The sequence below is a fragment of the Vigna unguiculata genome, chromosome 3, assembly GCF_004118075.2.
Source record: "Vigna unguiculata cultivar IT97K-499-35 chromosome 3, ASM411807v1, whole genome shotgun sequence".
NCBI classification, from domain to species: Eukaryota; Viridiplantae; Streptophyta; class Magnoliopsida; order Fabales; family Fabaceae; genus Vigna; species Vigna unguiculata.
The window spans coordinates 4,167,753-4,177,929 of record NC_040281.1 but is presented as its reverse complement, the minus strand read 5'-3'; the positions used below and the strand labels follow the sequence as shown (position 1 = coordinate 4,177,929).

At 45.6% G+C, this 10,177-nt stretch overlaps 2 protein-coding genes across 2 annotated transcripts; one reads left to right on the top strand and one right to left on the bottom strand.

Annotated features, from left to right (window-relative positions):
• Positions 1-1,635: 1,635 nt before the first annotated feature.
• Positions 1,636-2,207, bottom strand: LOC114174975 (cytochrome c biogenesis CcmF N-terminal-like mitochondrial protein 2). Its single transcript, XM_028059711.1, is given in 3 exon segments — positions 1,636-2,007; positions 2,009-2,042; positions 2,149-2,207. Coding segments are annotated over 3 exon segments (465 nt in total).
• Positions 2,208-2,543: 336 nt separating this feature from the next.
• Positions 2,544-2,761, top strand: LOC114178377. Its single transcript, XM_028064240.1, is given in 2 exon segments — positions 2,544-2,664; positions 2,667-2,761. Coding segments are annotated over 2 exon segments (216 nt in total).
• Positions 2,762-10,177: the final 7,416 nt, after the last annotated feature.

Here is a 10,177-nt window from a genome sequence, read left to right as displayed (position 1 = left end):
CACCCCTCTAATATAAAGGGACGTGTGCCTAAAGATCGTCCATCTTCAGGTTGAGCCCTATTTTTTCCTATTACTTTCTTTCTGATTTTAGACTCCCTTCGCGGATCTCCCCTCTTATCCAATCAACCAACTGTCCCAGGCTGGGAAATAGCATTCCCGGAAGAAGCTTTCGTCGCCCCTAGCTCGACTGTCTTCTTTTGAAGACCAACGAGACTACTTTGTGAGGAAGGAATTTTGTACAAACTCAGACTTTGAATGGATCGCATTTCATCCTAACTCTCAGAAGACCAAGCATGAATAGACGTAGGCAGGGCATAAGAATCTCTCCTAAGCACCCTAGGTAAAGATGAATAACCTTTGCATAGAGCCGCACTCGAAAGAAAGATTAGTAACCTTTCCAATCCTCTATCGGTTTTTAATGTCAGTAAAGTAATCCAGTATAAGAAGCCCACATACACGCTCTCCTCCTCCACCCCATACCTGATAGGGTGGCCTCACCTTATTTAGAAGGCTACAGAAAAAGGTGAAGCCCACCTTTCACACCTCTGGCAAACTACCCAAGACCTGACGAGAGACCTCTCTCCCTTTTTTTTTGGGCATGGGCCACCGCTTTGTTTTACGCGGATTCTTTCCATTGCCCTATGGTAAAGGTACATTCCCTCTTCCGTTAGTTGTTTCAATTTTTAATGTAAGTGAAAGCGTGGTTACGGGTTTCCTTTTCTATCCCCATCGAATCGTACATCTCTTTTTTAAGACTCGGGGACAGGGACTCAGAGGGAAAAAATGTGTGACTTGCCAATGTCAAAGTTGTTTCTTCTTTGTTTTTGAATCCAGACTAAGGTCCGATTAGGTTATCTTCTTCCTTGTCTAGGATCAGGTTATCTCCGATCGAGGTTATCATCTAAGGTCTGTCTTCCCTACCAGATCAGGTTTTCCCAGACGCGAGTCGAGTCATTCATCTTCTTCATCAGGCTTCCTTCTCGCAGTCGAAGTGGTAGCGGTACTGGAATGAGTTCCCTATTCGATATGGTTTCATTCCACCAGTCCCCTAACATAGATAGCACTGGGTCAAAGGGCTTCACCTGTCCCTGGCATCCCGTTCTGCCCCCCAACTTTATTCACTTCGCGGTAAACAGAGACTTTCCAATAGCCAGCAGGTCAAAGCCTTTTTTTGGGTGGGGTCCAAGGGTGCCGCCCCCTACTACCCAATTCCTGTCTTCGGAACTACGGGGATAGGTGATTTTCTGCGATGGCCCTCCACCTCGTTGGGAAAAGAGAAAGGAAATAACAAGTCCTAAATTAAAAACCAACTAGCAGCTTATCAACCACCGAAGACAGACTCATGTTGGCGATGCCATGGTCAAGTAAGAGAACGACCCATTCATCCAAAGTAGTCTTTTAGTATAGAACAGAGGCATTCTGAGCCAACTACATGCGCATCTAGTGCAGTGGCTTGGAAGCAAGCTACCTTGACCATCTTCCGAACTTATCCAAAATTTACTGATCAAACGCAGTAGTGGCGGACTGCTCTACATTTAGCCACGCCACAGTGACCCCCGAAGTGATCTTCTGATAGTTGCGGGACGAAATCCAGCAGCCAATTGCTGGCTCTGAATAACTAGCCCGGTAATAAGTTCAATTCTTCCATAACATAACGGGGCAAGGTTGCTCCCGAGCCAAGTGACGGAGGTGCACAAAAGTACTTCGCGCCACAACTATCTCTTTTTTATAAGTTCTACGGACCGATGCCTACTACTTCATTCGGGAGAAAAGAATCATAGATATGCCGGTCATTAGAAGGAAGAACCGCCATAAAAAGATTCCTCGTGTATCATCTGTAGTAAAACTATGAACGGAAGCTAGCAATCCGGACCGTATTGAAAAGGTTCCTGAGACACAACATGGAAGAGTCACAATATTTAGAAACGAGATCCAAGAATGAAGAAGGGGTATAATTACGGAATGAATACGAGCTATGGCTAATACCCAAGGCATAAAAGAAGCATTTTCTACGGGATCCCGAAACCACCAGCCACCCCGACCTAATTCATGATGAGCCAACCAACTTCCTGGCATGATGCCCACGGTTAAAAACCACTGACATGTCAAGATCCAAATTCGATTCTGTTCCTGGTCCTGGTCAGATACCACTGTGTTTGCGTCGGTGCTCCAACAAAGAGGCGAAGTAGTGGTATCTTTCTGTTCATTACGAACGACACGCTTCGCCTGCTACCCCCCGTGTCCACTAGCGCTCTTGTCCAGAGCGAAGAGAAGGCGAAAAAGCGCTGCCAAAGCAGCATGAGCAGGCTTCTATTGTACGCAACAAGAGAGCTGGATAGCATTTTGCGACCACATGTTTGAATTTTTTGGTAAAAAGCTCGCTTGTCATACAGGATTCGACACATCCAACAGAGCGAAGCAATGTTCCCTTCTTTTCGGCGGCATCCTTCCGCATTGGCGGCGAGTGGAGTGCCACAATCCCATTCATCATTTTTTATCTACATAATCCAAATCCCATAGCACTGGCGACGTCTTCGGCACAAATGCAAGGAGGATGTATAGCTGATATAGGATCTTGTGGAACAGGATTTGTTTTTGCAAGCGGTTCGGTACAAACGAAGAAATTTCGAACAAAAAGATCGGAATTCGCTGATAGGAAAGGAGAGAAAACAAAGCAATGCCAAGAGCTCCGTCAATCCGCTGTTCATCGATAGACGAAGCTCTCTCTTTATCATTTCGTGCCAGATGCAACAAAAAATGAGTCCTTCTTTTTCCTTCTCGCGAACCACGGGAGCGCCTAGCACCCATAGGAGCTAAGCTAATTTTCCTTTCAGGGTAAAGCAGCGCATAAAAAAGGGCTGGCCCGTCAAACGTCTGGTTCCTTTGCGAACGAAGTTCAGAATCAACAAGGGTTCGTAGAACGAAGGGAGTGTACAACTGGGGTGCAACCCCACTTTTTTGTTCGTAATGAGGGAGAGATAGAATGAAGTTCTTCACGAAGTTCGAGAGGTACTAGTCATTATTTCACCATTTGAATAACCTTGAAAAAAGCCTTTCTCAGTAGAGAGGTACTACCTACTTTCTTCCATTTTCCTTTTCTGACTGCTGTCTTAAACCTTTCTACTTTAACACAGGCACCTAATACATCAGAGAGAAAGTTTGACCGAATCTTGCAGCACCCCAACCACCTTTGTTTGGAGGAAAGTCAGATGGGACCAATCGAGGAAGCAGATCCAATTCCAGAAACTGAGCACCAAGAAGAAATAGAGCATCAACCCGAGGAAATGAATCCTAACCGAGATGGGATAGAAGGACCTCTGATTGCAGAGCCGGAAGCCAACCATGGGGAATCCGTGACACCGAGCAATGATGCTCATATCGCTCCGCTGCAACGACTCTCATTTCAGATGAGCATTCTTTTAAAGTTGGCGAAGGTGTCCGATCTTCTAGCTCTACTCCAACCAATCCGGAGACTACAAGACCTTCACCTCCTCCACCGGTTCCCACTGAAAGCAAAGCATTACCTAAGATAGATCATTTATCTCTCAAAACTCCTTCCAGTTTGCCATAAACCTTCTTGGCTAACTGTTGACATCATCTTCAATCTCAGACTATTGGGATTGGAGCAAGAGTGGAATGGAAGAAAGTTGTCCTTATCTTCTCCTCCAATCGGTACCTCCTCCCGACATGAAGGAATGCCCGATAATCGGGGGCTAGTATGTCCTTTCAGTTCTGGTCTGGGGAACGCCGATCAAAGAAAGCACTCCTATACTGCCTGATGTTGATTCGACAATTTGCGTCTAGTGGGGAGCTTTGTCATCTCAAAGAATAAGCGGATCTAGGCGGCCAACCTCCTGGAGAGAGCGATGTGCATGGACCATGTGAGTAGGGATGCAGCTCCGTGGATCGCTCGTCGGGCCTGATAGGTGGTGGTATCACACCCTTCTCAAAGGAACCGTACGTGAGACTCTCGCGTCATACGGCTCCGTCCCGGAAGAAGGACCTCCCCTTTCCTTTCCTTTGACCAACGGGTCCTCGAACCAACCTTCCCGTTTTCTTGCTCGTTAGCACTTTCATTTTCAATCAGTTTAGGCTGGACTAATAGAATAGATAAGGCTTTTCTCGCTTGTTTAGTATTGCTTTGGCTTTACCGTCTGTATCTTGTTGGCGCGGAAGCTGCCCCAACTAAAAGAAAATTAATGAAGGAAGAAGGCATTAGCATTAAAAAGACTACAAAGGCATTTCGGGCCGACTACAATACAAGTCATGAGCGATAGCGAAGCCAAGCCAGATAGGCTTTTTTATTCATGTCGAAAGCCCCAAAACTAGCTATCTTATAGCAGACAACTCACGCAAGCCTACTCAACGAATCTCATAAGTAAACGCCTGTTCGCATCGCAACTAATAGAAAAAAAATGACTAGAATAGTAGTGGAGTGCTCCTTGTTGTTCGGATCTTGACCGGGTCCAAGCTTCCCAAGCTCTATGCTGTTGGGGAACTCTACAAGGGTCTTACCACCTTCTTGATTGACTATATTTGAGTCTTTGGAGTACTTTGGGATTATATTCCGTGCCGAGGATTTGTGCTTGTGGGATAGAGTGAATATTGCAGACCAGCGGATCTGGTGGTCGACAATCGTTCGAACTTGGTAAAGGTTGTTGCGACACGGTGACTCAGTTATAGTGGATGCTGATTCCAATTGTAATGTGATTGTGCTCAACGGAAGTAGTGGTGCCCCGGAGTCACTAACAAAAGCTCTTCCTGTGTAACGTGGTTGCCTTTACTGTGTGCTGTTGTTCGACGACATGGACAAGTCCGACAACTCGGACGGGCCCGACGTAGATGAATTACTTCATGTACATATTGGGGGGAAGGGATACTTCTAATTGAAGTAGGCACCTTGAAGTGACGAATATTCCCCAGCATGCGAAGTGTACCAATATGAGGTCCGGGTATACTCCGGCACAGGAGATTCTATAGCACACGAATAATGATGGAGCCGTAATAACCTCGTCATTTGGGACAGAAGACACCTCTACCAAGTGAACTGCGGTAAGTACCGAAGAGGCAAAGGCAGAAGACACCTCTACCAAGTGAACTGCGGTAAGTACTGAAGAAATTAGGAATGATAAGTTATTAAGAATAATTAAACGCAATTAGTGAAACCTAAACCTACCAGGCAGCGGAAACCCTAGGCCCATAGGGTTTGGCCCATTAAAGTAGTATAAAAGGCACTATTCACGAGGTAAAGAAATCATGCTATTTTTTACTATTGTAGTCATTTATTGCTCTGACACTGACTTGAGCGTCAAAGTGACTTTGCAGGCCCCCCGCCAGTAGAACTCTTCATCGAAAGAAGACACTCAGGCACCTGGGAGAAGACACTCATGCGCTTGGGAGAAGACACTCAGGTTCCAGTAGGTGGACGCGTGCATCTATTTAGTCATTGGTCCCAGTTTAACTTGTGTTCTCAAGTAAATTGTATTCAGCAGGAACATTTGGTGCCCACCGTGGGGCCGAAGAAAATTGATGCACATGGTGTCTACTAGAAACATGACAAGCAACGGACAAGTAGGGCAAGCATCGGAAAGCAGTCAGATGGCAATCATGCGAGCCATACAATAAGAACTCGCAGAGCTCCGAGCAGAAAATGCCAGTATCAAACGAAAGCTAGAAAGCAACAACGAAGGCGAAGGATAGCAACCGTGTCCCAGCAAAACTCAAGCTACATCCCAGCGAGTACGCACCGAAACTGTCAAAGAAAGTGCGCAGAACCCCCAAACTATGGGAACCGCTAATTCCTCCGTAATGCAAAAAAATGCACGCAAGCACCCTTTTGTCGATGGGATAATGGAGACAACCTTGCCTATTGGTTGGAAAACCCTTGCCTAGCGATTTGCTAAGTACACACCTTTGAATGCCTTAAGGTCAAGGGTACTTGAAGAAGCCCTGCACACTAACCTCTTAAGTACTCCTAGAAGGGCAAATACACCTCCAAACGCTGACACCACGTGACAGTGCAGATATCACGGGAATTTTGAGCATTCAACTGAGGAATGCACGACCCTGCGAGACAAGATTGAAGAGCTCATCCAAGCTGGACACCTTCAGCGCTTTGTAGTACGCAGAAATGAGAACAGAGCAGGTGAAACGAGAAGATATGAAGCCCGTCGCAAGGAGACTACCAACCGAAGAGAACCCAACTTGCGGGATAATTATAGAGCGCCAGATCGGCGTGAATCAGGAGAAGAAAGAAGAGACCGTCAGCAAGGACACAGACCTCCCATGCGATGAACTATTAATACAATCTCTGGAGCATTCGCTGGCAGAGGCAACACCACTACAGCTCGCAAAAAACATTTAAGAGTCATACAATCCGTCAATGCAGTATTAGCTCCCGTCAGGAGAAACATGCCCCCCATCACTTTTACAAGCGACGATTTCAAAGCCATCGATCCCAAGCAAGACGATCCCATGGTGATCACTGTCGAAATTGAAAATTTCGCGGTGAAGAAGGTATTAGTCGACCAGGGAAGCTCGGTAGACATACTCTACTGGGAAACGTTTAAGAAGTTGCAAACACCGGAGCAGCAAATGTCTCCGTTCGTGGATGAAATTGTAGGATTTTAAGGAGAAAGGGTGCAAACGCGAGGGTACGTGGATTTATACACCACCTTTGGTGAAGGACAACTCACCAAAACTATATCCATCCGGTATCTGGTGTTAGATGCCAATACCTCTTCCAACGTGTTACTGGGGAGGCCATCCTTGAACGCATTAGGAGCCATCGTTTCCACCCCATATTTAGCCATGAAATTTCCATCTATGGTTGGCGATATAGTCACAATCCACGTCGATCAACGAACAGTGCGCGAGTGCTACATTGCTAGCCTGCAACTGCCAAATCCGCGAAAGTTGCATTCGTCGAACAATGTTGAGAAGGTCACGTCAGAAGATAGTTCATCCATTCAAGAGTTGGACCCCCGAATGGAGGGCAAGGAGCACGTAAAGCCGATAGGAGGAACTGAGGTCTTACCTCTTGATGATGGAAAATATTTGCATATAGGGTCTACCCTATAGGAGGCAGAAAAATAAGTGATAGCAGCAGTGCTAACACGCAATAAAATGTCTTTTGCCTGGACCACTTCGGACTTACCAGGCATACATCCTGACATCGTGTGCCATAGGTTATCAACGTTTAAGGAAGCAAAGCTTGTGGCGCAAAGAAAACAAAAGCTGGGGGAAGAAAAAAGAAGAGCAGTGAGGGATGAGTCGGCCAAACTACTGCAAGCTGGATTCATCCAGGAGGCGCGATACACCACATGGCTGGCAAACGTAGTCATTGTCAAAAAACCCAACGGCAAGTGGCGTATGTGCACCGACTATACATATCTGAATAAAGCTTGCCCAAAGGATGCCTATCCACTCCCAAACATTGATCGACTGGTAGATGGAGCAGCTGGCCATCAAATTCTTAGTTTCTTTGATGCTTTCTCCAGATATCACTAGATCCCAATGGATCCCAGGGACAAGTTAAAGACAACTTTCATTACTGAAGAGGCAAACTTTTACTATGAAGTTTTGGCCTGAAAAATGCAGGGGCAACATACCAAAGGTTCATGGACAGTATGTTCAAAGGAATGATAGGTAGAAATTTGGAAGTATATGTTGATGATCTGGTGGTGAAGTCCAATTCTGTAGAACAACACATCAAGGATCTGGCAGAAGTATTCACCATGTTAAACAACAACAACAATATGAGGCTTAATCCGGAAAAATGTGTATTTGGGGTGGATGGCGGAAAATTTCTCGGGTTTATGCTAACACAGAGGGATTGAGGCAAACCCAGAAAAATGTCACGCAATATCCGCTATTAAAGAAAACGACTTGATTCCAGTGGGATGAGACATGCGAAGAGAGTTTTAACAGCATCAAGCAATCCTTAACATCACCCCCCATCCTCCAACGCCCCGACACCTCACTCCCTTTAATAATCTACTTAGCCGCAACCGAAGACGTTGTGAGTGCTGCGATAGTTCAAGAAAGACAACGGGAGCAGCACCCAATATACTTCGTAAGTCAAACACTCCAAGACGTAGAGACTAGATACCAAACAGTGGAGAAGATGACACTATCCTTACTCATTACAACATGACGTTTGAGGCCATACTTTCATAATCACCGCATTATTGTTCGAACGGATCACCCTGTCCATAAAATTTTAAGGAAACCAGACCTTGTCGGTAGAATGGCTGCTTGGGCAGTAGAGCTCTCAGAATATGAAATTTAGTACAAGCCCAGAGGATCCATCAAGGCCCAATGCTTAGCAGATTTCGCTGCTGAGTTACAACATGAAGCAGATCCAATAACCATCTGGTGGACGCTACACGTCGTTGGATCCTCTATCATCCGAGGAGGAGGAGCTGGAATCGTACTGGAAGGACCTAACGAGATAGTTCTGGAACAATCTATTCGTTTCAAATTCAGAGTCTCAAATAATCAGGCGGAGTATGAAGCAATGGTGGCAAGATTGACACTTGCTAGAGAAATGGGGGTAACCAGAATCATATGCCGCACAGACTTAAGATTAACAGTTGGACATTTGACTGGAGAGTTTCAGGTTAAAGACCCACTTCTACTCCAGTACTATCACATAGTAACAAACATACTACAAGGGTTCGAGGAATATAAGATTGAGCATGTGCCCAAAGCAAGTAACGTAAGAGTTGATATTTTATCAAAACTGGCTAGCACAAAAAGTAAAGGGAAGTACAAATCCATCCTACAAAGGGAATTAATTGCCCCCATCTACCAGCACACCTGAATGTCACACCGTAGAAGTATCATCAGATTGGAGAACCCCCATTGTGCATTTTTTAAAAACTGGAAACAAACCTGACAACCCAGAAAAGGATTGGGAAAGGAAGGTAGCGCGATATACCCTAGTCGGAGATGAATTATTCAAGAGGGGATTCACCACCCCTTTACTGAAATGTCTTGGCATAGAGTAAGCAGAATATGTTATGAAAGAATTACACCAGGGCATTTGCGGATACCATTCCGGTGCCAGAACAATGTCAACAAGGATATTAAGGGCAGGATACTACTGGTCCACCATGATGGCAGACGTCAACAGCTTTGTCAAACGCTGCATACCATGCCAGAAGCACGAGAACATATCCCATGTCAAGCAAGAAGAACTGCACAACATCTCCTCCCAATGGCCCTTTGCTAAATGGGGAATGGACATCATCGGCCCATTTACCCCTGGAAAGGGGCAAGCCAAGTTTCTGTTGGTCGTTGTAGATTATTTTACAAAATGGATTGAAGCTGACCCATTGGCAACCATTACAGCACAGCAAGTGCAAAAGTTTGTCTGGAGAAATATCATCTATTGCTTTGGAATTCTGCACACCATAATTACTGACAATGGGAAGCAATTCACCGATGCTGGACTCAAAGACTTCTACCTGGGATTGCACATCAAGCATGTAACTAGCTCAGTGGAACACCCGCAAGGCAACGGTCAAGCAGAAGCAGCCAACAAAGTTATCTTGCAAGAGTTAAAGAAAAGGCTGGACCAAGCAAAAGGACTGTGGCCGGAGCAATTGCTAGAAGTACTTTGGGCATACCGCTGCACGCCGCAATCTACCACCAAGGAAACTCCTTACAGCCTCACATATGGAACAGATGCCATGATACCGGTGGAAATAGGCGAGCCGTCTCTTCGTCAGCAGAACTATGAAGAGGCTACCAATGCCCATTGTCTAGCGAGTAACCTAGACCTCCTACCAGAACATAGAGAGCATGCTAAAATTCAAGAAGCGGCTGCTAAGGTAAGAATGCCGCGAAGATATAACTCTAAGGTAAAACCTAGAAAGTTCCACCCAGGAGACTTAGTGTGGCAGATGAACAGTAACGCAAGGAAGGTAGAGGGGAAATTCTCAGCAAATTGGGAAGACCCGTTTAGAGTCACCGCAGACGAGGGTAAAGGAGCATATAGGCTGCAACATCTGTGTGGGACACCAGTTCCCAGGACGTGGAATGTAACACACTTGAAATTTTACTACAGCTAACGATGTAATCAAGGGTACTCTTTCCTATTTCGGTCTTTTTCCCTAAGGAGGGTTTTGGCCGAAAAGGTTTTAACGAGGCTCAATATCAATGAAAAAGATTA